Consider the following 24,811-nt stretch of genomic DNA (forward strand, 5'->3'; position numbering starts at 1 on the left):
CTTTGAAGTTTCTTCACAGAAGGAGGAGTCAATAGCGTGAAACGCAGCTGAGCAGTAAAGTGAAATGAGGTCTGAATTAGACTTAACAACTGGGGCTTCACCAGGGACCTTAGGACAAGCTGGTTTAGTGGTCTGGTGGGAGCAGAAGCAGAGTGAACCACAGGCTCTGCTCTGCTGCACAGAGAGCTCTGGCTACCAAAGAGGTATCTCTGCCTCTGTTGACTGGCTACCTCACTACCTTCTGTTTCCATTTATGTTTCTCTTAGCTGATACACCCAGATACACTGCTAGTCTGGATCAATACAACAGTTGGGGATCTATTTTAGTACCACAGAAACTACTGCAAAAGATTTTCTGGGTTCATACACGGTGCTCTCACAGTTGACCTTCAAGTCCTCAGCTTGCAAGCTAGTAAGCACTTTAATTGATTCAGCATAATATAAATTCGGCTTTTCATGGCAATGCTAGTCCCACATCATTAATTCCATTGACAACAGCTGGCTGGCGTGAGTAGCAGCCTCAGCTTCCCTTGCTCTCCGTCAGGCCAAAGCCACCTCCACTTCCTATCATTGTCTCATATTAAGCTTGGTTAGCATCACTATTTTTGTTTGTTTGTTTTTTGGCCACGCTGCGAGGCTTGCGGAGGCTTAGTTTCTCAAACAGGGATCGAACCGGGGCCCTCAGCAGTGAAAGTGTGGAGTCCTAACCACTGGACAGCCAGGGAATTCCTTTTTTTTTAAATAGCTTCACTCATTTTTTGGCTCCTTCTCTCTCCCCTCAACCGTTTAATTATTGAATAAAACATTTATTCCATACATTTATACCACGCTTTCACGTTGATTTACAAAGCACCTTCCCCTATTGACATCTCACAACACACGCTAGGAATTAGTAGGCTGGAAGGGCAGTGGCGGGGCGCGCGTACCCCCTGCTGGCGTCCCGGCGCGCTGCAGCCTCCTTTCCCTCCCGCCCGTCAGGAGCTCGAGAGAAGGCTGAGACGCTAGTGCCCGCGCAAAGCTTTCTGGGAAATGTCTGGGGTGTACGTGTTAAACTACAAATCCCGATACTCACCGCGCTGCAGCCCCGAAGAGGGTGCTTTCTGGTGACTCTGAATCTTTGTCAGTGTCGTTGGGACTGCTGCACAAGCCTGATTCAGTATTCACAGGAGGTTTTGGGAGAACGTGATAGCTCTTCCGCCGGGTGTGCACGAACGGACTTGGCTTCCGCTGCTTCCTCGGGCTCGCTCGGTGTGGCGAATCTGCCGTTGCGACACAATGGTTGGGAGCGCAAGGCCCCACGGGAGGCTTGTGGAATCTGCTGTGGGAAGAAGGAAGCCAGGTTTCTTGGGCAGCCACAGTCATGGGGGAGACGGCCAGCAGTGCTGCGGGCTCTGCGCCTGGGGCGGCGGCTTCCGCCGAAGCCCCGCTGCAGTACAGCCTTCTTCTGCAGTACCTGGTGGGTGACAAGCGTCAGCCCCGGCTCCTGGAGCCTGGGAGCCTGGGCGGGATCCCGAGTCCGGCCAAGAGTGAGGAGCAGAAGATGGTCGAGAGGGCGATGGAAAGCTGCGCCTTCAAGGCGGCGCTGGCCTGCTTGGGAGGTGAGGCGAGGAGGGGGGCCTTTGGGAGGCTTAGGGCTTGGGCGGCATAGGGGTCCCCTGCCAAGAAGACCACGCGCCTGGGAGGCGAGGAGTCCATGGGCTTCGACCTTGACCCACCCCCGCCTGGTTCAGTGAGCTCGAGCAGCGCCTCCCTAGATCCCGAGGGTGGCTTTCGCCTCTGGAAATTGGATCAGAGAATCGATCCTGGGTCGGGACCTGGGGGTTCTAAGATGGTTGACTTCATTCATTCATTCGCTTTTAAATAATCATTTTTCAACAACTTGTTACTTTGCAGCTATCACGTGTCAGGCGGTGGAAAGACAGGGTGAAAACAAGATCCTTGTTCTCATGAAGCTAACATTTTAATATACATAGAAAATTGTTGAGAAGGAACCTGGAGGAGAGCTCTGCAGACATAGGGCCCAGCACCTGCAAAGGTCTGGCCGGAAGTGGCTTGAGGTTAGAAAAACAGAAAGGCCAGTGAGGCCAGTGTGACTAGACAGCAGGGAAAGAGGGGGAAAGAAGTCTGGACTTGGCTTTTTTTTTTTTTTTTTTAACGTTTTGAGGATTTGAGAATGTATGTGTCCCTCCTGTATGCAGAGTAAAGAGGGTGGCCACATGTGCAGGTGATTTGAAGTCTCATTGAGAATGAAAGGCAATTAAGAAAGGAATGTAGGTGAGAGTGCACACGTGAAGTAGAGAAGAAAGAAAAAAGATCTTTTTTGGTTAGGGAAAGGCCACAAGAGGAGGTGAGACTAGAGCGTGTCTTGGAGGATTGAGAGAATGGGGTTAGACAAAGAGGAGGAGAAACAGCATTTCAAGTTGGGGGTGGGGTGAGGGATTTGGGCTTTTTGCCTGCAGGCATTAGGGCAGTCATTGATGGTTTTTTAATTATTTTTTTGATGTTTATGTATGTATTTATTTTGGCTGCGCTGGGTCTTAGTTGCGGCACGCGGGATCTTTAGTTGCGGCCTGCGAACTCTTAGTTGCAGCAGGCATGTGGGATCTAGTTCCCCGACCAGAAATCGAACCCAGCCCCCTGCATTGGGAGCGTGGAGTCTTACCCACTGGACCACCAGGGAAGTCCCCGTTGATGGTTTTTTAGAGGGTAACAAGTGGTAATGAGCATGGTGACTCAAGGTGGAGTGTGATGAAGGAAAGGAAAATCTGTGGATAGGGAGACCATATAGGGAATTTGCTAGACTGAAGCTCCGTGAGACATGGACTGGGTCTTTGTTCATCATTGTGCCTGACCCTAATAAATACATATCTGTTGAAATGATGAATGAGTCTTTGTAGTGCACCAGGGGCGAAGTGATAAAGGCCTTAGACTAGGATGATAATTGTGGACATAGGGTTACAGGGGGAAGCGGAGAAACAGTCAGAAATGCCCCTGAAGTTTGGAGTAGGAGTGACTGGAAAGAAGGAGCCATAAGCAGGAAAGTCTGGAGGGGAGGTGCCCACGATTTCATTGAACGTATACCGACCTTGAGGTGGCAAGAGGACATCCATGTTGAAATGTCCAGCAGGCTCAGGAAGGTCAGCTGTGGACAGCAGTGTGGGGTTTGCCATTTGGTAGCTTTGTGACCTTAGGGAAATTAGTTAACCTCTCTGAGCCTCAGTTTCTTCACCTACAGAAAGGAGAGGATAATAATATCTATCTCACAGGACTATTGAGAAGAATAAATGAGGCTGGGACTATAAAGCGTCAGAGTGATTGGCACATGGTATTTACCAAATGAGTATTATGGATGTCACCGTCGTCAAGGGAGTGATTTGCAAAGTTGATACCTGAACTTGAGGGTGACTGGTTTACATGTGAGAGTGTAGAGAGAGAAAGAGGGTTAAAGACTGAATTTTGAGGAATGTTAGAAAATGAAAGGAGGAAGAAATCCAAGAAGAGTCAGAGAAGAAGCTGCCAACAAGATAGATTCTGGATTTTGTAATGTGGAAACCAGACAAGTAGAGAGTTTTCCAGGCAAGAGGGGGCATCCTCTTTGCTGGTGGCCATCCAAGAAGGTGCTATTTGAGTATGACCCCATTACAGTAATCCAGAAAGCATACCAAAGAAATCTTCATCTCTGTGTTTGTTTTTAGGATTTGTCTTGGGAGGTGCATTTGGGGTGTTCACTGCTGGCATTGATACCAATGTGGGCTTTGACCCTAAGGATCCTTACCGCACACCTACAGCAAAAGAAGTTCTTAAAGACATGGGGCAGAGAGGAATGTCCTACGCCAAAAATTTTGCCATCGTGGGCGCCATGTTTTCTTGCACTGAGTGTTTGGTAGAATCTGTAAGTGTCCCTGCCTTCTGAGAAAGCCTTGCCTGTTTCCATCTTGGGACTTCTCAAGAGAAATACTCTTAATGCTGCTAGAAAGCAGGTCAGAAATGTCCAATACTTGCTAGATTAAATTTCCATGAAATAGTCCCTAATGTAAACTTTTTGTACATTTATGATTTGGGCTTGCATTATTTTTTACTTGTTTTTGTAGGCTAGAAGTTGGTTAATGAGTTTATTCTATTTATTTTTTGGCTGCACCGCGCTGCTTGCAGGATCTTGGTTCCCCAACCAGGGATTGAACCTGGGCTCCCTGCAGTGGAAGCACGGAATCCTCACCACTGGACTGCCAGGGAATTCCCAGTTAATGATTTTAAACAGAATACTTACTGGGGAACTGAGAAGAGATTTTGATTACTTCTCAAATGTTACACTTGGTTTCAGCACTCTGGTACCACCTGCAGGAAGCATTTATGAACACATTCAAATTTTAGGAACTATACTTTTGAAAGAGAAAAAGATAGGTTTCCTTTGGGGAGGGACTAAATTCGCCAGCCAGAAACCCCATCTTTTTTTTTTTTCCTTAATCATCTTGTCTGGCTTGTTTCTTTGGCTCTGAACTGCTCTTCTCCACCCACAGTACCGGGGAAAATCAGATTGGAAGAACAGTGTCATCAGTGGCTGCATCACTGGAGGAGCCATTGGTTTCAGAGGTTAGTAAACAGTTCTCAGATGGTTTTCTTTGTGGCCTTGGACAACATGCTGAAGTTGACATTTCTAAACATATGAGCATTCCAAGGACAGCCCAAGGCATATGTGGACACTTGATATTCTTCCCTACTGACAAGTAAATCACGTTTGCTTCTGTGTTAACTCAGTTTTGGAAACTTCTAGTATCTAGATCGGGGTTTCTGATCCTTGGCATTGTTGACATTTTAGACCAGATAAATGTTTGCTAGGGGGAGGGGGGCGCTGTCCTGTGCATGGTAGGATGTATAGCAGCATCCCTGGCCTCTACCCCCTAGATGCTAGTAGCATCCTTTAGTGGTGACAAGTAAAAGTGTCTCCAGACATTGCCAAATGTCCCCTGGGGAACAAAGTCACCCCCAGGTGAGAACCACAGAGAGATCTAGATCTATCTTAGAAAAAAGAACTGCCCCCATCTTGAACGTACGGGAAGAACTTCCTCATAATATGCAGGTGTGTGTTGCTATGCGGGAAAGTACAGAAGCATAGCTGGGCCCCATTTGGCCAAATAGCAGGCTCTGCTGAAATTTCAGTTCCATGCATTGCAAACAGACATCTTTCTTCGTACTATACAACTGTCATTTTGTGTATAAGTTATCACAGTAATAGGGTTCTTAGATTTCTACCCCTTGAAAGCCAAATATAGGTATTCTAGAAATGTTGGATTATCATCTATAAACAACGAAGAAAAAAACCGGTTCCCTGCCGCTTCTCCGTGTTGCTGTGTCCGTCGAGTGTGGTGCAGCACGTCAGTGACAGGGTGTTCTTAACAGTGTCCGTTGCTGGACTGCTCTCCATCTGCTGTGCCCGGACTTATCCAAAGCAAAAAGCCTTTTTTCTCATTTTCTGAGAGGCAGGATAATTTGCTATCATTAAAACCTGATTTTCCTCCTCCAACAGCCATTTGTGATTTATGGAGTAACTTCCCCTTTGGTCTTCCCATGTCTCAGCTTTGTCAGGGCCTTTGAGAGGCTCAGCTCCCTCTAGGATTGCTTTGATCACCTTCCCAGGAATTTATTCCATAAACAAATCAGGGTACAGGCCATATGCTTTCACTTGATTCCAAGGGCTGGTTCTCTTAACCAGTTTCCTGCCTGTGAGGGGCTATTTTCATGAGGCTGGGAATAGTAATTCTTTAGAACGAGAGAAGTTAAATGAACGTACAGTTAGATAAAAGCACACTGGATCAGATCGTGTGCGCAGCTTCACTGGAGTCTTTCAGCTCTCTGCTAGGTTGAATAATTTGGAAACGCGTACGCCGGTTTCTTTGCGTCTGCGGGTACCCAGGCTCTTCCTGAGTGCAGCCTGACCCTGCATCTGTCACCACAGGTGATGTCATTTGTGTTTGCTTTGCAGCTGGCGTAAAGGCTGGGGTCATTGGTTGTGGAGGTTTTGCTGCTTTCTCTGCCGCGATCGATTATTACCTACGGTGAGAGCGGTTGCCTTCCAGGGAAGGATGATGCCAGCCCAGGATCAGAGCTGTTCTGTGTAGAGCAGTTTCTGCCCCATGCCGGGGCACTTGCTTCAGAGACTGAAGACATTTGTTTTCCCTCCCATAGTTGGTGTCGTGAGGGAGCTGCCTGGCTGCCATCTGCCACCTCTGGGCAGCCACGCTCTCTGCTCCTGGACTCCAGCCAGGCTGTGGGGGGCTGTGCCACGCCAGCTGCTCTCTTTCGGGCAGATCAGGAGTCAGCGTGTTGACCTGTAGGAATTGAGTTCCGCAGACGTTCAGTCCTGACCACAATTGGCCCTCTGGTGGTTTGGTGCCGCGGGAATGGAGGGGACTTTACATATACCCGGGAAGCTGTTCTACCTTGGACCTCCATGCCGTCATCCATCTCACACACTGGGGCAGGGCAAAGTGAATTTATGCCATCCGACCAATGATGTCATTTTGTTTAGTGTTCTGCCTTGTTAAAAAACATATAGGGGCTTCCCTGGTGGCGCAGTGGTTGAGAGTCCGCCTGCCGATGCAGGGGATGCGGGTTCGTGCCCCGGTCCGGGAGGATCCCACATGCCGCGGAGCGGCTGGGCCCGTGAGCCATGGCCGCTGGGCCTGCGCGTCCGTAGCCTGTGCTCCGCAACGAGAGAGGCCACAACAGTGAGAGGCCCGCGTACCGCAAAAAAAAAAACAAACAAACAAAAAAAAAAACATATAGATATATGTATTTATATTACAGTTTAAAAGGTTGGCTTATTTCTATTTTCAAATTCCACAATTCCCAAAAATGGTTCCAGGTGCCCAAAGATTGAACATACCTAGGGAGAGCGTGAGCAAACTCCTGAGAAGTTTGGGAATGTTAGGTTCCCAGGATCTTCAGAGTAGCGTTATCCTCACTGAGATTGTTACATTGGCCAGGGCCTTCCCCTAAAGAAGCCCAGCCTAGCCATGTCCTAGGATGCGTTGAAATTCAGCGCATAACCCCTGCTGGCCTCTTCTAAAAAACCCCTCCTGTGGGCTGGCCAGTGGGAATGCCTGTGGTCGAAACCACCCACTGGTGTTCTGCTCTGACCACCAGACCAGGCCCGGCTCAAGGACACAGTGTGTGAAGGGTCCTGCTCTGGTCCTCCTGGTGACTAAGTCAGCAGCCACTGGTTACGATCAGACCGAGTTGAGGAGCTGTTCACCGCTACCATTTTTCTCTGATGTCAGTGTTTTTCTTTCTTCCTTAAACATATTAGTGTTTTTGACTTGACCTGGTAGCCTTTTTCCTGACAGTAGCAGCTCAGCCTAATTCTGTGCCATATGCAAAGAAACAGGCTTTTACAATTGGGATCTGCCACAGATGCTGCTTTACTCGGGTGCTTTGGTGGTGGGGTGAAGATGAACTCGGGACAGGCAGGTAGCTTGGTGGGGGCCATGTAATTCCAGCCACCTTAAGCCAGTGGTAACGTCTCCTTTATTCTGCCTTTGCCTTTTTGCCTCCTTTTGGCTTTCTGCCCCCTTGTCTGCTGTCTTCCAGCTCACCCACCCTTAACCAGAACTCAGACTCAGCTGAACCATCCAGACATCCTGAGTGAGTGTGTGTGTGAGATAATGTCAAACCCAGCTGGTAACACCTTCCTCTGGCCACGTCTGCTGTTGCCTTTGGAATGAGTGAGCTAGTACACAAAACTCATGTCCTTCTATGGGGAATTCTATAGAATGCCTGTCCCGGTCTCAGTCACGAGGCTTCACTGCAGCTAGGCTGGCTGGAGTATCCTCACAGGTCAGAGAACAAATGTAGGAGTGTTTCCTTTACCGTCTGTAAATAAGTCGCCTATAAGCACTTAGAGCAAGAGTAGATAGATACTCCTACCCTGGCACCTGTTACAGTGCTAGAAGCCCAGCATCTTCTACCATCCAGTCTAGTGCGTGGGGTCAAATACATTGACTGACTGAGTACAGGAAACTGTCCTCACGACTGCCTTGAAAAAGATGAGCCCCGGGCTGTCAGTAGCCATCAGTTCAATAAGCCAAGCATTGTCCACGTTGACTATTCAATCAAGAGAGGAGATGAATGGTTTCCTGTTTTAGATGGCTAAGGAGGCAGTATGAGCTCATAAACCAAATACCAATTTTCAGAGACATCTGTTCCTGATCTCCAGAATAAACACAGCGTCCAATGGCTTAGGCTGGTGGAAGCCTACATTAACCCCACTAGCTCTCTTACAGGGAGGATGGGCCTCTAGGGGATCCAGACTCTCCAACAAGCAGATGAGGACAAAAGGCTGCCCCAAAGACCTGCTACTTCCAAGGAAAATGTAGAGAAAATTCACATAAAATAAGCCTCCACTTGAATGGACAACTTCCTGCCATCTCTCTGAGGCATACTGATGGCCACGTCCCTGGTGGGGCAGTTGTATTTCATGAAAAGAACCGGCTGGTGACTGAGGTGGAGGCGTTGGTGAAAGAGCAAGGACGGGGCGCGGGCTCTTCGCCCCCCAAAACCGCCACAGTCTCCACAGGCCGAAGGGAAGCTCAAGGGTGAGTTCACTAGGTAAACAGATTCTTGGAAGCACATCTGGATGCAGCTGGAAGAGTTAAATATTTAGATTGGTGGTCTTCCCTGGACTCCTGAGAACACAAACGTCCACACCACAGGGCTGAGTTGTGTGCAAATGTTGGGGCTTTGCATTTTTTTTATTAACGTTTTCTTCTCACGTGGTTTACATCAATTTATAATCTACGTAAGTTGAAACAGAACATAGACCAAAAAAAATATATCCTTACCAACTTATTAAAGTCAAATATTAATGAAGTGTCCCATCCTACCTGTATCAGCAAACACCGGCGGCCCACAGCCGTTGCCAGCAAGGACAGGCATGCAGGATTCCTGTAGCCTGTCTGACGGGCCTCTGTTGGCACAGCCTGCCCTGCTGGGCACAGTGGCTGGGGCTTCTGGGCTGCACAGTCCCTGTCTCGTAGGAGAACCCACGGGCTATTTCCTTGGTGCAGCTCAGCCCAGGTCTGGTACCCGCCCCTCCCTGCTCTTGGGGGTGGAATTTATAAATATTCTGAGCCTTTTGCATTTCTCAGCCCTTCCGGCCTTCCTCCCATTCTCATTGCCTAAGTGAGGTTGGGGGGCTGCAGTATACCTGATGCTGAGAAGCAAACCTCCCTTGTTTTGGGGAGGTGGGAGGCACCCATTTGGGGCTGTAAATAGCTCTAGCTGGGCCTCCAGTTCATTCCAGTCAATGGCTGTGGAAGCAAGAGCCTTCCATGCCACATACCAGCTCCTGAGTGCCGAGCAGACTCCAGGGATCATCAGACACTGGGGATCTTTAGACTCAAGCGGCCTTCTTTCTCTACCCCCCGTCTCAGAGAGCGGGGCTCCTTGCTAAGCTGCTAGCAGGCAGCTAGGGGGTCAGTACTGCCCTCCTCTTAGGCATCTCTTTCCTCCGATGTGCACAGAATGTGTACCGTTCTGCCCATGATTGGGCAACAGGTGTAAACAAGATGAGAAAGGGCCCTTCCTCTCACTGAGCAAGTGCTACGGCTTTAGGGCCCTAAACCCTTCTTTAAAACAGCTCTGAGCTCAAGCTAGGGGAGCTCTTCTCTCCAATCCTGAGGGCCTAGAATCTAGTCTCTGCCACGTAGGAGAGCCAGGGAGCTGTGTACTGCAGCTCCAATCTCTGCAGCCCGGGAGTGTCTGCCCTCCCAGGCTAACTGCCAGAGGCCAGCGGCCCCTGCTCAGGTGGGAAGAAACTGCACTTTGGGGGTACTTCTCACTCCTTTCCAGTGCTGAGCAGCGGGCCTCGGTGTTGGGATCGGGACCTGCAGATCCCCTGCTCTGGAGCAGAGCATCCACAACGAGGGTCCCCTGCAAAACCCAGTCCCGAGAGAGGCAGGTACCTGTGACTCCTCATTCTTCCCCAGCTCCTGGAGTTTCCCCGAGTTCACCCGCAAGGCTGCATCTAGAAGCCGAGGGTGGAAGGCAGCACCAGGACGGCTGGCTAGCTGGACCGTGCCTGCCTTTCCCAGGGCCTGGAGCACACGTGGCCGTGGGGGCTGCCCCTGGCAGTGCTTGGCTGTGGAGAAAGTGTAAACCCTAAGGCAAAGGTGCCACGAGGTACGGGAGGCGCCGGGAAGGACTAGCCCTCCTGGACAGAACCTGCCTGTTTCTGGACACCTGCTTCAGCCGTAGTAGCTGCCCTCCCAGAAGCCCAGCTCCACGAGAAAAGCCACCACAACTGCTTGCTGCCGAGAGCCTCTTTCCCCCCAGCCCGGGACACCCAGCGCTCCCTGGCGCTCCTCTCAACGTCCCACCCGTCCCTTTTCCTCGGCGGCCTGACCCTCCCACCTCCCCCAATTCTTTCCTGACCCTCTGGCTACCTTGGTAGCAGGTCACTTGTGAGTCTTGTGTACTCAAAGGAAATAGAACACCAAGGGAAAAGGAACTGAAAAGCAGAAGAAACAGTCAAAGATGCCTCACTGGTACTGGAGACAGAACAGATAAAGCCAGAAATGGAGAGTCTCGGGTGGAAAAATCCCAGAAATCCGCCCTCCAGCCTGTGCTAAGCTGAGGGTTAGTGTGAGTCTGTCTCCCTGCCCAACATCTGCACAGGCGGCAAGGCAAGCAGGTGCGCTTCCGCAGGCACAGGGCAAGGAGAGGCCGGCGGCGGCACGGCACGGGCCACCACTGCCACCGCCGCCCAGGGCCTCCTCAGAGCTTTCGAGGCGCTGGATCAAAAACCAAGGCTGCACACGCATGCAGGCAGGCTGGGAGGGAGGAGAGGGCGGAGGAAGACCGAGGGGAGGCTGCCAGGAGACTGCGATCTGGGGGCAGGGCCAAGAGAGGAGAAGCTGGCAGCAGTCACAGAGCGCAAAATAAAAGCCCTTGGACCGGACTCAGGAGGAAAGAAAGTGTTGGAGGAAATGAAAGAACAAAGCAGGCTGTCTGTGTGCCCACACCGGGTCAGTCACTACCTTTCCTGCATGACAAGTAGACGTAAAACAATTCCCAAACAGCACGGAGCATTAGACACAACTAGAGGAACAGAGGGCAGAGCCCGGGGTGCGCAGCAAGGCTGGGGCCGGGTCAGCTGGCTTTTTGTACAAGGTGGCACAAAAGATGCACGTCTTCCAGTTCTTGGAAATCTGTGTCCCTTGGAGTCTGGAGCGCTGGATTTGGGAGTTCTCTATTGTAGTCCTTCAAGTCTGGGTTGGGTCCCCGGCTGGAGAGGCTGGCTCGGGCCACCCCCCGAGACGCTCCCACCTCGGGGCTACACATCGGTGGAGAAGTACAGTGTGTTCCTCTTCAGTTCTGCGAAGGAGATGGGGGGGTGCTGCAGGTAGTAGAGAAGGACCTGGACCTGCGGGAAGACGGGGAGACTGAGGCTGGGGTCCTCGCCCTGGAGGCCCTCCGACCCGCTGAGAAGCCCTGGTCTCCAGGCTGGGCCCCTGTGGCTCCCCGCTTCCCCTTCCTCTGAAGCCCAGGTGTGGCTGCCCATTTTCAGCAGTAGAGGGCGCTGCAGGGCAGAGGGTGGGGAGCCTGGGGCCACTTCCCCAACCTCAGTCATAAACTTCCAACCTGCTCCAGAGCTTGGCTTTGGCTTGGCAGCCCTGCTTCAGACCAGACCCCGCCCTGGGTCTTGTAGGGCTCCTAGGGAAGCTTCCTGACCCTGGAAGCGATGCTAGAGCTTCCATGGGTGGGGACAAGGCCCCAGATTTTTCTGATACCCCTAGGCTTGCTTTCTGAGGCCCAGGCGCTCCCAGGATTGCAGCCAACACTTGAGACAGACAACCTCTGGGCCCCTGGTCTAGGTTCCTACTTTTCAGCAGGACTGTCCAGAGCCCTGCCTCCCTGGTGACATCCTACAGACCATCATCCCCGCTGTCAGGAGGGGAGGGGGTTAGGAGTCCTAGCTGTTCTCTCTCCACCCCTCAGGGAGGCTTGTCCCTCCCCTCCAGCAGCCGCAGGCCTGGGCAGTGCGTAGGTACCTGTGCCATGACATCGTGGGACCAGATGTCGGCAGCCGACGTGAGGTGTGCTTTGCTCTCCACTTCTGAGGGTCTCAGTAACGTGGGGCCAAACACAGTAGCCAGGTTGTGAAGGGACATCTTGTTGATGGGCTCCTTCTCAGCAACCCTGGGAGGGAGGGGAGGGGAGGGGAGGGGAGAAAAAAGTCATTCCTGGCAGCCGCGTGGGGCTCCAGACTCTTGGCTGTTACCACTCCTGGAAGGATTCCCACAGGTGGTCACTAGCCTCCCTCTCCTGAGGGTAGAGACCGCTTGGTAGGGAGGGGACTCAGCCAACGGACCAAGTTCCGAGCTATGTTCCAGTACGTTCCAATAACAGATTCCCAGCTCCTGGGCCACCCCTTGAACTGATGGTAAACTGTCAGAGCCAGAAGGACCCACTCCAACTCCCTTGCCTTAGAGATACTATTACTGGTTCAAGAACTTTCCCTGTAATAATTCATGCTCATCACAAACCTTCGGGTAGGTAATATTATCATCTCCACTGTACAGATGAAGAAACCAGAGTACAGAGAAGTTAAGTGACTTGCCCGAGGTTACACAGCTAGCAAGTGGCAGAGCTGGGATCTGAACTCAGGCAGTTTGCCTCCAGAGCCCAGGCCCTTCCCCACCGATTGTGCGCGTTCCCCACAATCAGCCGTGGAGGGGGGCCCTGAGGAAGAGTCCGAGCAGGCGGGGCTGGGCAGGGGGCAAAGGCCTGAGGTCTGCCTGCTGTACTGTGGCAGGAACAACCCTCGTCCCAGATGGAGCCCAGGGGCTGTTCTCCCAAGCTTTTCCAGAAGGGTCTGCCTCATGGGGCTCCAGAGCTGCCTCCCTTTGGATCTTCCTCTGCTTCTCTTGCATAATAAGCCAGATGCTCTGTAGATATTTCCCGAGTGACAGCAGGGGCTGCCATCTGTGGCTGGTGTCCAGCAGGCTCAGTACCAGCCAACTCATCAGAGAGGCCCTGTGCCTCCCCCGGTCCCAAGCAATGTTCCTGGGGCTGAGACCCAGCCACCCTGAACAGCGCCCCTCGCCCCACTCCCACTACACCGTCACTCCACCCTCCAGGCCGGAGCCATGGATGCGCCTGCTGACTGCTTTGGAAACAGGCAGAAAAACACTGCCATGCCAGGAGGCAGCTGTGCAGCTGGCCCAGCCCCTCACCACACCGCCCCCCCCCCCCCAACACACACACACAAACACACACCCCGGCCAGGGCCCAGATGTGGGAACAGAGTGTGCCCGGTTCCCAGGGTGGAAAACCTAATGAATTTTCCTTCCCATTCCTCCTCTGTGTGTCCTCCCCAAACTATTTGGGAATTGGTTGGGACTTTGGTCCTGGCCAAACCAGAGGGAAAATGTCTCATAATGGGAAAAACAAGACAGCAGCCCAGGCGTTCCCAGGTCTCTGGCCCTCCAGAGCCTGGCCTGGCCTGGTGGCCGAGCCGCCACTGGGAGCCTGGGCCTGAGTGCTCACGGCCCCTCACCAGGGGCTCCCTGGTCCCGGGTGGCAAATGGACTTAAAGGACACCTGGGGACTTTTCTTCCCCACTCACACCTGGGACCAGTCCCGGACTCAAAAGTGAGTGCAAGGTCACCGTCAGGGCTAGCTTCCAGTATGAACTTTGCTGCAGGCATAACTTGAGCAGCTGTTGGTTTGACCTGACTGTGGAGGGGGCAGAGGAGAAGGTCGGAAGGGCTGTAGTTGAGGATCTGGGAGATGTGGCTTCTAAGGGCAGAGCTGCTGCTGACCCCAGGCAAGTCCCTGCTGGGCTGGGGACTCAGATTCCCTATCTGTTCGATGAGCTGTGGGTCAAGACCAGCGGGCTTCAGATTTTTTTGACTGTGACCCACAAGCACACGCACGCACACACACACACACGTCTGACCTGAGCATCCAGCACACGCAACGTGCGTAACTGAACAGAACAATAGGCACCCCAAGGCTGTCCCTCCTACTCCGTTTAAAAAATGCTAAGTGGACCGAATGACCTACTGACTGTAAAATCCACCTACAGTCCTTGGCTCTAGCCCTGCCTTTCTAAGCATTCTCTAGCCAGTATTTGAGGCTGCCATTAGGACCCAAATATTTCTCAAAAGAGAAGAATGTGAACACAAGGATTTGAAGAGCAAACTCTCACCCTGCTATGGTGTCTCAGCAGACACCAGCACGCACTTGGAGGCACGGAGGACGTGGGTTCCTCAGCGGATGTGTCCTCCCCGCAGCTGAAGCCTGCCCTGGCTCCCTGCCCCCTCCCCTGGACTGGGCCCCTCCCCATTACCTTTTCAAGTGTTCCAGCAGGAAGAGGAAGGTGATGAGGTTGGGGTCTGGCAGGGAGCGGAGCAGGTGCATCATGCAGTTTTCCTTGGCAGCAGGGTCTGACAGGGCTGTGGGGAGAGAAGGGGCTGGGGCGGGGCTTGGCTCTGGGCAGGGAGGCCTTAGCCTCCTGTGGTCAGGAGGCTACAGGACACTGTGGGAAAGCCCAGGCTGCAGGGGGTCAGGGGAGCAGACCCTGCAGGGAAGGGCCTGGTATTTCCCCAACAGTAGGCTATTGGAGGTTCCTACAGGAGGCCCCACCACAACCTGTAACTCAGCCAGGAGGCAGGCTGGTGGTTCAGCAGACACTGTTCTTCGCCTCCCTGCAGAGTCCTTTGGGGCTGGAGCCATTCCCCATACCTGGACTGTAAGGCTGAGTTTAAGACAGTGATGTCATGGCATGAATGTTCTCTCTCTCCTTTTTTGGCCGCATCATGCGGCTCGTGGAGTCTTAGTTCCCTGACCAGGGATCGAAACCAGGCCCTCTGCAGTGAGAGCACAGAGTCCTAACCACTGGACCACCAGGGAATTCCCTGAATGTTCTTCTTCAAGCACCTCCACTGCCGGAGCCCAGCAGTGAGCTGCCTTCCATGGGCTCCTCGTTCCTGTGATTCAACCCAGAAGACAAGGCAGGACGGATGCGCCCAGGCCAGGATTTGGCCCAGGTGGGTAGAGGCCGGAGCCCTGCCAGCCAGGGCTCCCAGCTTCCTCCCCACCCTGGGCATAGGTCAGAGATGAGACAGTGCTCCTTTTGGAAGGCTCGGTACAGGCCATGTCAAGTGTACGCCTGCTCACTTCTTCTTGGCCCCAGGGCACCAGCCCCTGACCACCCACCTCAGGGCAGATTTCCCTGGATGCCTGGGTTTCTAGGCAAGGAGGTCAGTGTCCAAAGAGGAAGCACAGAGGGCAGCCCAGAGGGATGAGACGGGAAAGGGGCAGGGGAGAGAGGGTCCAGCCTCCAGATGAGGCCCCAGCAGGCCACACCTTGCCCTCCAGGCCACTCAGCCACACGGCCCTATGCAGTGGGCAGATCAACAAGCAAGGGAAGCCACAGATCTCCTCTCTCACTCTTTTTTTTTTGCGGTACGCGGGCCTCTCACTGTTGTGGCCTCTCCCGTTGCGGAGCACAGGCTCTGGACGCACAGGCTCAGCGGCCATGGCTCACGGGCCCAGCCGCTCCACGGCATGTGGGATCTTCCCGGACCGGGGCACGAACCCGTGTCCCCACCGCGCCACCAGGGACGCCCTCCTCTCTCACTCTTTACTGGTCAGGGAGGCCTGGCTCAGCCCAGCCCTCAGGCCCCCACTGGAGGCTCACCGATGCCCTCCATGAAGGCTGGGTAAAGTCGGTCTGTGAGGAGGGGCTCGGGCAGCTCCCGGAAGTATAGCTTGAGGGTGCCAGCGATGGCGTTGATGTCCATGTCACTCAGCATCAGCAGGATGTCCTTGTTATCTGTAGGGGAGACGGGATGTCAGGGGCTGTGCTGGCTGAGCCACCTCCGCCCCCCACGCAGCCCTCAGCTGGGCAGGTAGCCCTGTTCCGTCCCTCTATCCATCCTGAGACAGCTTGCCCGGGACACCCCCACGCTGTCTCTGGTCTGCTGTCCCCAGGAATGGCAGGATGTAGGTAGTGTCCACAGGTGGCCTGTGACTCAGCTCTGTGGGGGGAGGGGAGCATAGATCATCGTCCAGAGTCCTGGAGCCACACTCACACCACGTGTCACATGCCCTCCTTCCAACTGGAATCTCCCCACTGCTAAGCCCCTCTCTGGAAGGCGCTGTGCATTTTTTATACCTAAAATCATGTTCCGACAAAGCCTCAGCTTCCAGGTGGCACAGAGGAGCCGTGTGCCAGCACGTCCCCAGCTCCCCACCCAAGGCTCCCCGAACACGTCTGCCGGGCAGCTGCCCAGGGACACCCACCAGGCCCCCTCTCAGCTCCCATGGAATCAGCACTGCCCGGCCAGTTCAGGTGTCCTGACTGCTGGGTGTGCTGTTGCTGCAGCCTGAACGGCGAGGTAGGGGAAAGAACCAGGAAGGTCAGGCGCCACCACCAAGGAGCCTGCAGTCAAAGCGAGAGGCAGCAATGCCCCTCCCAGAGGGCACTGGGGGCCTGGGAGAAGGTGGAGGTGCCCCTGTTAGCCAACCCAGGCTCAAAGCCCTTTAGTTTCCCTGCAGCCCACCGGGCACCAGGGAGCCAGCAAGAAAGCCAGGAACACGGACTCTGGAACCCGAAAGATCTGAGTTTAAATCAGGCTCAAAGCCTATATACTGAGTAATCCTGGGCAAGTGACTTGGCCTCTCTGAGGCTCAGCTTCCTAATCTGTAGCCATGGAGAAGAGATTGGAGGGCAGGGGATCACCCCATGCCGTGCTGGGCTGCAGTTCACAGACCGAGGCCCCTCTGCCATTGGCTCGTGGAGGCCTCTCCGTGGAGGAGCCTCCCGCTTCTGCTGCGCTCTCCTCCCAGCCCCACGAGCCTGCCGGAGCGCCGCCTCCCCGTTGCTGCCCAGCTGGGCCTCCCAGACTCACTGGCATCAAAGACGGCCTTCAGCGCCTGGATGTCTGTGGCCACCCCTGATATCCGGTAGATGCCAACCTCCTCGATGCCCCTCTTCTCCACCTCCTCCACGCACTGCCGGACGATGTAGGGCACCTTGGAGCGCTCCCGCCTGGTGGGGAGGGGATGTGAGGGGAGGGAGGATGGAGGGAGCCCCCCAGTGATAGCTATATGTACCCCTTCTCTGCAAACTTTGGCCTTAGAGAGCTCTGGCTTCTGGGATCAGGAGGTGGGGGGCAAGGAGAGGGCTGAGAAAGAGGCCACGCCACCCCACCCCCCAACAGCCTGCCTGCAGCTGAGGGACAGCAGGGCACAAAGGTGGGAGGGAGGAAGTTTTAGAAGATCAACCCAAAGACTAAAGAAAGAGTGTTCCTCAGAACAGAGGGCTCAGATTCAAATGCTATGGGGGCACCCAGCAGGTTACCTACAGAGCGGGGTGGGCCAGGTCCTGGAGACAAGGGGAGGGCGGGGGGGCTGAAGGGTGCCCTCTCCCAAGGAGCAGCCACTCCTGGATTCCAGCCTGCCACCGTCACACCAAGACACGGGCCTACAGGTGTCAGATCTTCCCACCTATTACAAGAAGCTGACCATCTGGGCCCTTCACGTGCGGTCTCCCAGTGCTTAAGTGCTAGCTCATTTATTTCTAAAGCATCGTGTGAGGCAGAGAACACACCTCTGCAGGCCACTTTTGCCCTCCAAACTGGCCCTTGTGACTGTTGAACTGGAAAGTGATTGTTGAGGGGCCAGACAAGGACGGGGGGCCTGGAGGGCAGGGCTGGCAGGGACCCCGGGCGCAGCACCTACTTGGTCACCACGCTGATCTTCACACCGAAGACGCCGGTCTGCTTTTTGGACGGGGTCCTCTTCAGGCTCATGTCTCGGCTGGTGAATTTCATGGAGAATTCCACTTTGATCTGGTTGGGGGCAAGGCAGGTACAATCCCCCAGGGCATGAGTGCCCAAGGAGTGCCCCCCAGGACTGCAAACAAGGGCTACCTCTCCCACCCAGGGCTCCCTGAAACACCTACAGGGTGGGAGCGAGAGGGGTGGAGGCAGAGGAGAGGGGGGAGGGGCTGGGCTAAGGAGGTGGGGGTCCGACAGCCCCCCACAGGGCACCAGCAGAGGCCAGGCTGCCCACCCACTGTGCAGACACTTCCTATCTCTCTGGGCTCACCCCATTCATCTCAATCACATCTGTGTGCCAGTTCTTCGTTTCTACAGTTTGTGGATCCAGCTGCAAAGAAAGAAAGAAAGAGAACGTGAGAGAGAGAGAGAGAGAGAGAGAGAGAGAGATGACAGCTGAGACCAAGCCAGAGCTCTCCCTGCTGCTCAGCCACAGCTCAGAAGTTGGCTAAAAGGTCAGGAAGATGGAACTGGGGGCTGATGCTTGTCTTGACATCAGTCCTTCAGGGGGCTCCAGCCCCCAGGCCCCTCCTGCCCTGGCTAGTGCAGGACTGCCCCCACTCTGGGAGGGAGGTGGGGTGCGCTCTTAGGCACATTCACCCATCACCTCTCATTCACTCCTGACCCCATCCTGCGAGATGGGTATTATCACCCCATTTCACAGATGCAGAAACCGAGGCTCACAAACCATCAGCAACTTGCTCAACTTCCTGAACTGGAGTTGACAGCAGGGGACGTAGCCCGTGTACCTGGAGGTGGCGAACGGAAGGCGGTGCCACGTAGAGGTGAAGAGCCCAGGGTCTGAATCCCAGCTCTGCCACTGCCGACTGTATGACCTTGGGAAGTTTTCACCTTGCTAAACCTCATTTGTTTCATCTGTTCACTGCAGCCAGTAAAGAACCTGCCTTGCTGGACTGTCGTGAAGACTCAGTAAGATAACGGGTAAATGGCTGGTCTCCCAGAAAGCAAACACTCTGTAGAGGAGGCCTCCAAACTGGGCAGGAGCCCCAGGGAAGTGGAGATGGCAGGGGGAAGCGCAGAGACATCCACAGGTGATCAAACGGGACTCCGTTTCTCTGGCTCAGTGGCCTTCAAACTGTTTTCCCTGTTCATCCATAAAGTAATTTGGAAAAACAATGCACACCCTGGCACATTTTTAAGTCAACATGTGAATATTTCCAGAGCAAGTTTAAATAGCTGCAAAGAATATAATTTCCGGAATAATGTAAATATTTACATCTTAAAATAAAACTGTTACATCATTCTTTTAAATGTATTCAGTGGAATCCAAATTCCATAGTGATTTGATATCCACCGTCATCCATTTAAAAAACACATAAACAAGTTCTTCTTTCCCTTGTAGAAACCCTGCAACATTCCTTTTTCTCTTTGATTTTGTATTTCTAGTCTATTTCTCCCAAAGAATTATGCCCTAGTTTGCATTTTTCTTTTTTAAAGTCTTTTATTCCTCACCCTATTATATTTTGCTTCAACAAAAATGTCTGTATAAATGGAAATGAAAGATCTCCTGAGACCACTAGGCTCCAAATGTTCCAAACATACTCTGGGTTAGTTATTACAATGATTAGCAGGACATAATAAAAAACTTGACCAACACAGTACAAATTTTAATAAATATTCAGCAGCAAAGTACCATTCTGGTGGAATTGCATCGCTTAATGAGATGGGTAGAGCATTTTTTCTGTTTTAGTTCATGTATGTATACAGATATTTGCTAGGGTGAAATGGGGTTTTAGCATTAATACTATTTTAATTTTTATTTCATTTTTTTAATTAAAGTTTTATTCTAATGAGACTCCACCAAGATTTTTACCCAGGGAGTGACATGATTTAATTAGCATTTAGTATTGCTTAAAGATCTTGGTGGTTTTTTTTTTTTTTTTTTTACCCTGGTCGCACAGTACAGCTTGTGGGATTTTATTTCCCCAACCAGGGATAGAACCCATGCCCCCTGCAGAGGAAGCGTGGAGTCTTAACCACTGGACCGCCAGGGAAGTCCCTTGGTTTGGTGTTTAAAGATGTAAAGGATGAAACATCTTGTTCACATACAGTAGATGGGGCTGAACCTCTTTCCTCTGTATTTGCCTTAAATTGCATAGATACCTATTATCAATATTTATTTTAAATGATCTCAGCCGACCATTTCCATCACTTTTGTGGAAAGAAAGAACTGGAAACCACGTGACTTGTGAAAGGGCCGGAAACCCGGCTTTTAGAGTCTTTTACTTTCTCAGCTCCTACATCAGCACTTCAAGTGGCCCCTCTGTTGCCACGCAGGAGGCCTGGGAGCCCTGAGCCGAGTCCCCCAGGAAGCCTCGGGCTCCGCTGCAGAGCGAGGTGGTGGTGCAAGGCCCTTCTCTGGCGGGTCGCTTTTTGGCAATAGCTCTGGTGGGAGCTGAGGATCTGCAAGCTGAATGCTTTAAAACTCTTCTGCCCTCATACCCCTGGACCGTCTCTGCACCCCCAGGGCATGTACACCATAGTCCGAACACTGCTGCTCTAACAGGCCCCTCGCCACAAAGGAAAGCTGGACCCGAGTCAGTCCAGGGTGGGCTGGGCCCCGGTGCTTCTTACAGCTCAAGGTAAGACCCCCGCACCTTCTATCACCCACACACCCGCTGGGGACAGGGGGCACCCAAGCCTCCGACAGGGTCTGGGCCCTGCATCTGGGCCCAGGCCCAGCCTGGAGAACAGGACAGAGGGAGAGTGGTGTGGAGAGGACCGAACACCTCCTCAAACATGCTAGGGAAGCGTGTGGGACTCACAGCCTGGCTGCTGCCCCGACTCTCTGTTCTACAAGGCTCGGGGCCAAGTCCTACTGGGCCCCTGAAACCTTCCTCCCCTAAACGTTTTGTCCCAACCCTCACCGGGCCTGTGGCACAGCCTGCTCCTTCCACTTCCTTCATCCCCTCCTGAATCCTGGGTCTTGGACACAGGGCCTTGGTCTGTCCCCAGCCCTGACCTCGAGCAGTGGCCACCTGGAGTAGAGAGATCTCCACTGCTCTTCGTCAACTGGGGCAGATACTACCCTTGGGACACACATTCTGGAATGACCACCTGCTTCTAATGCAGCTCTCTCCAGTCATCAGCGTAAGCCTCGGGCCAATTCTGTGGTCCTGGCCCCTAGTGCCCCTCCCCTGCCCTAGCCTCCCACGACCTGGCACCTCCTGGCAGCTGCTGTGGACGGAGCCAGTGGTCCCTCCCTGGGTCCTTGAGTGGTATGTGGACATAGCCCAAGTGGGGAAAGTGCAGGGAATGAGAGTCAGACCGACCTGGGTCCAAATGTTCACTCTTCCACTCAACTGTGTGAATGTGGGTAAGTCACTTAACCTCCCGGAGCCTCAATTTCCCTACAGGGGTGTCCATACCTGCCTCAGAGTGTTGCTATGGGAAATAGTAACAGCGACTGATGTGTTGTGAGCCATTTCCTGTAAGTCTGGCTCTGTGACAAACCCCTGACATACAGCATCTCAATCAATCACCATAACAAGCCCATGAGGTTTAAGCCTTTCTAGGTGCTCCCCTTCTACAGATGAGACACCAAACCTTAAAGAGAATGAGGAGTTTGCCCAGTGCTACACGTCTAGGAAGTGAGAGCTGGGGAACAAAATCAAGTATCCCTGACTCGCCCCAGCTAAGCCTGCAAGATCCTACCCAGCCCAGCTAGGTGTACTGCACCTAGCCTGGCACCCTTGCCTCTTGGCAAGGCAGCTGCTGTGATCATTATTTATCTAGAAAGGAGACATCGGCCCTCCACGGTCTGCCACCACAGGCTGACCTGGGTGCTGGCAGGCCAACCCCAGTACAATTCTTTCATTCCTTCCCTCCCCATCACTTCTATTCCAGCTGCCAAGTAGCAACCCTACATTTTCCTGGGAACATCTGAGACAGGGCCTTAGCAAGCCCTGATGCTAAGGCCTAATCCCAGCCCTGCTTCTTCCAGAAAGCCTTCCCAGGTAACTCCAGGCCTCAGGAACCTTCAGTTCCCCTCTGCCTCCCTGCCACGCTAAGACCCCGTCCCCTGCACAGTTTGCTCTTGTTTCAGCCTATCTGAGGCCAGGTCTGGGTAAGGTGGCACTGTCGTGTTTTACTGTGAGTCCTGCCACCGCCCTGTTCCAAATCCCGTCTGCAGGTGCGGCCCTGCCACCCACGTGGGGAGGCCTGCCCAGCCCCTCGGTGCCCTGACAATGAAGCCCTGTCTCCCAGGAGGCCAGCAGCCTCCAGAAACCAAGTCTATTTCAGGATGTCATTTAAATACAGAGAAGGGAGGGTGCAGAGTAGAGAGGGACATGGCACATTTTCCAGAGAAATAATGCTGTCTGAATTGCTGTGGTTATTTATAACCCCTGGGAAATGTGGACTTTGCTATTTCCTGATTAGATTAGCACTGGGGGTGGAGGAACCAGCTCCCTGGATGTCAGTGGACAGGAACACCTGACCGCTCACCCTCCAGTCCCAGCCGATAGGTGCTGTGCCCCCCCCGCCTGGGGACCAGGTACCAGGGGGATACCAGATCACCTGAGGTAGTGACACAGATGGGGCTGCGAAGGGCCAGGCTGGGGAAACCCCCCAAGAGGGGCCCCTCCTTCACCACACAGGTAACAAAAATGCAGTGGGGCTCCCCGCAAGGAGCACAGGCAGGAGACAGAAGCAGGCCATAGAACATCCCGGAGAAAGTTATAAACGAGTGGTTGAACACAGCCTCTGGGAGCAGCTCGATTATGTCCTTTTTGCCTTTGCATTTAGACCTGGTCAGGTCATGGCTGCACATTCAGACCTCTCCTGTGGAGAAGCCGCTGCCCTCTGGGACTGATGTCCCCCAGAGAACCCCCCAGGTCCCCTGCAACAACATCCTGGGCCCCCGCTGGGAATCCTGCATCCCAGGCAAGGAGTCCACAGAGTCTGAGAGAGAATCTGGCAGGTGGCTGGGATGCTGCCTCACGTTCCTGGGCCTCAGCAGCCTCACGTTTAGGACTGGAAATGGGCTCCCCAGCCTTGCAGGGGGCTGAGAGGATTTGAGGCCCTGAGGCCAGGGGAGGATGCTCTATGTGCACCCAAACACCCCCCAGGTGGTGGGTGCGGCCTTCGTTTCAGGAATGTCCTCAGGAGTCTCTTCTGAGGGGTCTAAGCCCTTCCTCCCACCCGTTTCTCCCCAGCCTGGGGCAGGAGACCCTAATGTTCTCTCTGGCTCCAGAGCTGTTCACGGCTACTTCCTAGTGCTTGGGATTTCAGAGGCACCAGCGAGTTTGGGGGCCCCCTTCCTGCTCCCCCTAGTAGGTGACAGAGTCCTTTGGAAGGTGGGCACAGTCCTCCCCCCAATCCCACACTCCCTCCGCCACGCAGCTCACCCCTCCCTGCGGGCCCTCACGGGGGCTCAATCCACAAGGAGGGGTCAGTGTGGGATAACCTGTCACAACCGGCAGCTACAGTCCCAGCACAGAACACAGAGCAGCGGCACAGTTACTTTGGGAGGTAACACGGGGGCTTGCGGGTGACAGGGACCCGTGAGAACAGTATTCATCTGGGCTCCCAAGGGCTCCCAGACCCCACTTTCCCGCCCTGTGGCCCCTTGGCGCTGAGCCTCTTCCCTCAAAACCTCACACTGTCATTTCCACAGCACAGGCCCTGAGGAAGCCCGCCTCCTCGTGCACAACCCCTGACCTCCTGTCCCTCTCGGGCCCGGCCCCACTCTTTCTTTCGTTGAGCACTGCTCTACCCTCTGCCCTCTGGGCCTGGGGCCTGGCATCCTGGGCCTGTCCTGGGTTGGTGGCATGGACTTCACTCGAAGCCCAGAGTTGTTCTGGGCTGATGAAAACTAAGTGCAGTAAACCATAGTATAGCTGAAGTTGTCACCCTCACAGGTGAACAGGACACCGAACAGAAGGCAGAGGTGTGGCTGTGTTTTGGGGACCCGGCCGGAGGCTGAGCGCTGGGCCGTGGAGACCAGGCCCTGAGCCGGGTGTTTTGTCTGACGGGGGGACATTTCCTGTGGCTCCCAGGTCAGTGGCCACGGTGGCGGCCCCGGCCGGCCTTCTCCTGCCCTCCCCCAAGTGCGTGCACATGCTCTGGGCTGGTCCCCTTGGGACACCAAAGCCAGCCTGTCATTGGGGCAGACCACAGGCGTGAGAGGCACGGTAGGGCTGGCAACTGGGGGAACAAACAGGGCACTGCCAAGAGCCTGCCTCCCCTCCCCCTGCCCCGGGAAGGGTACTGGAGGGTTCCATCAACGTGGCCGCTTGAGAGAAACTCAAGAGAGGCAGGGCGGAGCGGGAGGGGGCGCTGGGGCCTGTATCCTGGCTTCTAGCTCAGCAGCTGGTTTAGGGGAGACCAAGGTCAGCCTTAGTAAACTGAGCCCATTTTCCCAGGGGCCCCCCCACCATAAGGTCAAGCAAGCTCTGTCCCTGCAGCCCTGGCCCTGCAGGGTCGGGCACCCTCTCCAGGACAGCCACACGGAAGGCCTGTGCACACTGTCCTTCCAGGCACCGGGATGAGGCCACTTCGCCTCCGCTTGCCTCCCCTGCCCCCCGGAACTGTGCAGTTCCCTGAGGCCCACGTATGGGAAGGGTTTAGCAGCTCTGAATGAGGCATTTATTGAAGCCAGGTTAGCCCTGTAGAACCCACTGTGACCTGCCCCCCCCAGCGCCCTGCATTCCAGGGCTCAGCCTCCTCTGTGCCGCCAGGCTTTTAGCCCTCAGGCCGGCACAGCTGCAGACAGAACTCGGAGAGGGCCCGTCTTGCCCCGAGCCCCGGGGACCCGTCTTCCCCAGAGTTGGCTTGCCCTCCACTGCCTGCCCGGCCTGGAGACTTCACCCCAGAGCCAGGCCTCAAACCAACAGCCAGCAAGCTGTCCCGCCCAGCTCAGGGCCACCAGCTGACGAGCACAGGGTCACTCTCGGGAAAGGGCCTGGTCGGGGCTAAAGCAACACAGGGGCAGCCCCCAGCAGC

At 54.1% G+C, this 24,811-nt stretch overlaps 2 protein-coding genes across 6 annotated transcripts in view; one reads left to right on the forward strand and one right to left on the reverse strand.

Moving 5' to 3' along the window:
• The first annotated feature begins 1,328 nt into the window (after positions 1-1,328).
• Positions 1,329-10,544, forward strand: TIMM22 (translocase of inner mitochondrial membrane 22). The gene is made up of 4 exons (XM_032617588.1): positions 1,329-1,597; positions 3,695-3,891; positions 4,517-4,589; positions 5,980-10,544. The coding sequence occupies exons 1-4, from the start codon at positions 1,360-1,362 to the stop codon at positions 6,054-6,056; spliced, it is 585 nt and encodes a 194-aa protein (XP_032473479.1). The 5' UTR covers positions 1,329-1,359; the 3' UTR covers positions 6,057-10,544.
• Positions 8,715-24,811, reverse strand: part of ABR (ABR activator of RhoGEF and GTPase) — a 178,727-nt gene continuing 162,630 nt past the window's right edge. For 2 of the 5 annotated variants that reach the window (XM_032617585.1, XM_032617586.1), the window contains 7 exons: positions 18,117-18,176; positions 17,748-17,857; positions 16,916-17,055; positions 15,703-15,837; positions 14,350-14,455; positions 12,047-12,194; positions 10,955-11,418 (listed from right to left, as the gene is read on the reverse strand). In XM_032617585.1, the coding sequence (XP_032473476.1) occupies positions 11,329-11,418; positions 12,047-12,194; positions 14,350-14,455; positions 15,703-15,837; positions 16,916-17,055; positions 17,748-17,857; positions 18,117-18,176 (789 nt within the window). In that variant the 3' untranslated portion in view covers positions 10,955-11,328. Of the gene's footprint in view, positions 11,419-12,046; positions 12,195-14,349; positions 14,456-15,702; positions 15,838-16,915; positions 17,056-17,747; positions 17,858-18,116; positions 18,177-24,811 lie in introns of all 5 variants that reach the window. The other 3 variants (XM_032617583.1, XM_032617584.1, XM_032617587.1) reach the window with 3 other exon arrangements.

This window comes from Phocoena sinus, chromosome 20 (genome assembly GCF_008692025.1).
Source record: "Phocoena sinus isolate mPhoSin1 chromosome 20, mPhoSin1.pri, whole genome shotgun sequence".
Taxonomy (NCBI): Eukaryota; Metazoa; Chordata; class Mammalia; order Artiodactyla; family Phocoenidae; genus Phocoena; species Phocoena sinus.

Bases quoted from the DNA above. Each gene is read 5' to 3' on its own strand.
- TIMM22 (XM_032617588.1), top strand. From the start codon at position 1,360: ATGGGGGAGACGGCCAGCAGTGCTGCGGGCTCTGCGCCTGGGGCGGCG. The intron at 1,598-3,694 runs GTGAGGCGAGGA...GTTTGTTTTTAG, and splicing joins GGCGCTGGCCTGCTTGGGAG to GATTTGTCTTGGGAGGTGCA. The intron at 4,590-5,979 runs GTTAGTAAACAG...TTTGCTTTGCAG, and splicing joins AGGAGCCATTGGTTTCAGAG to CTGGCGTAAAGGCTGGGGTC.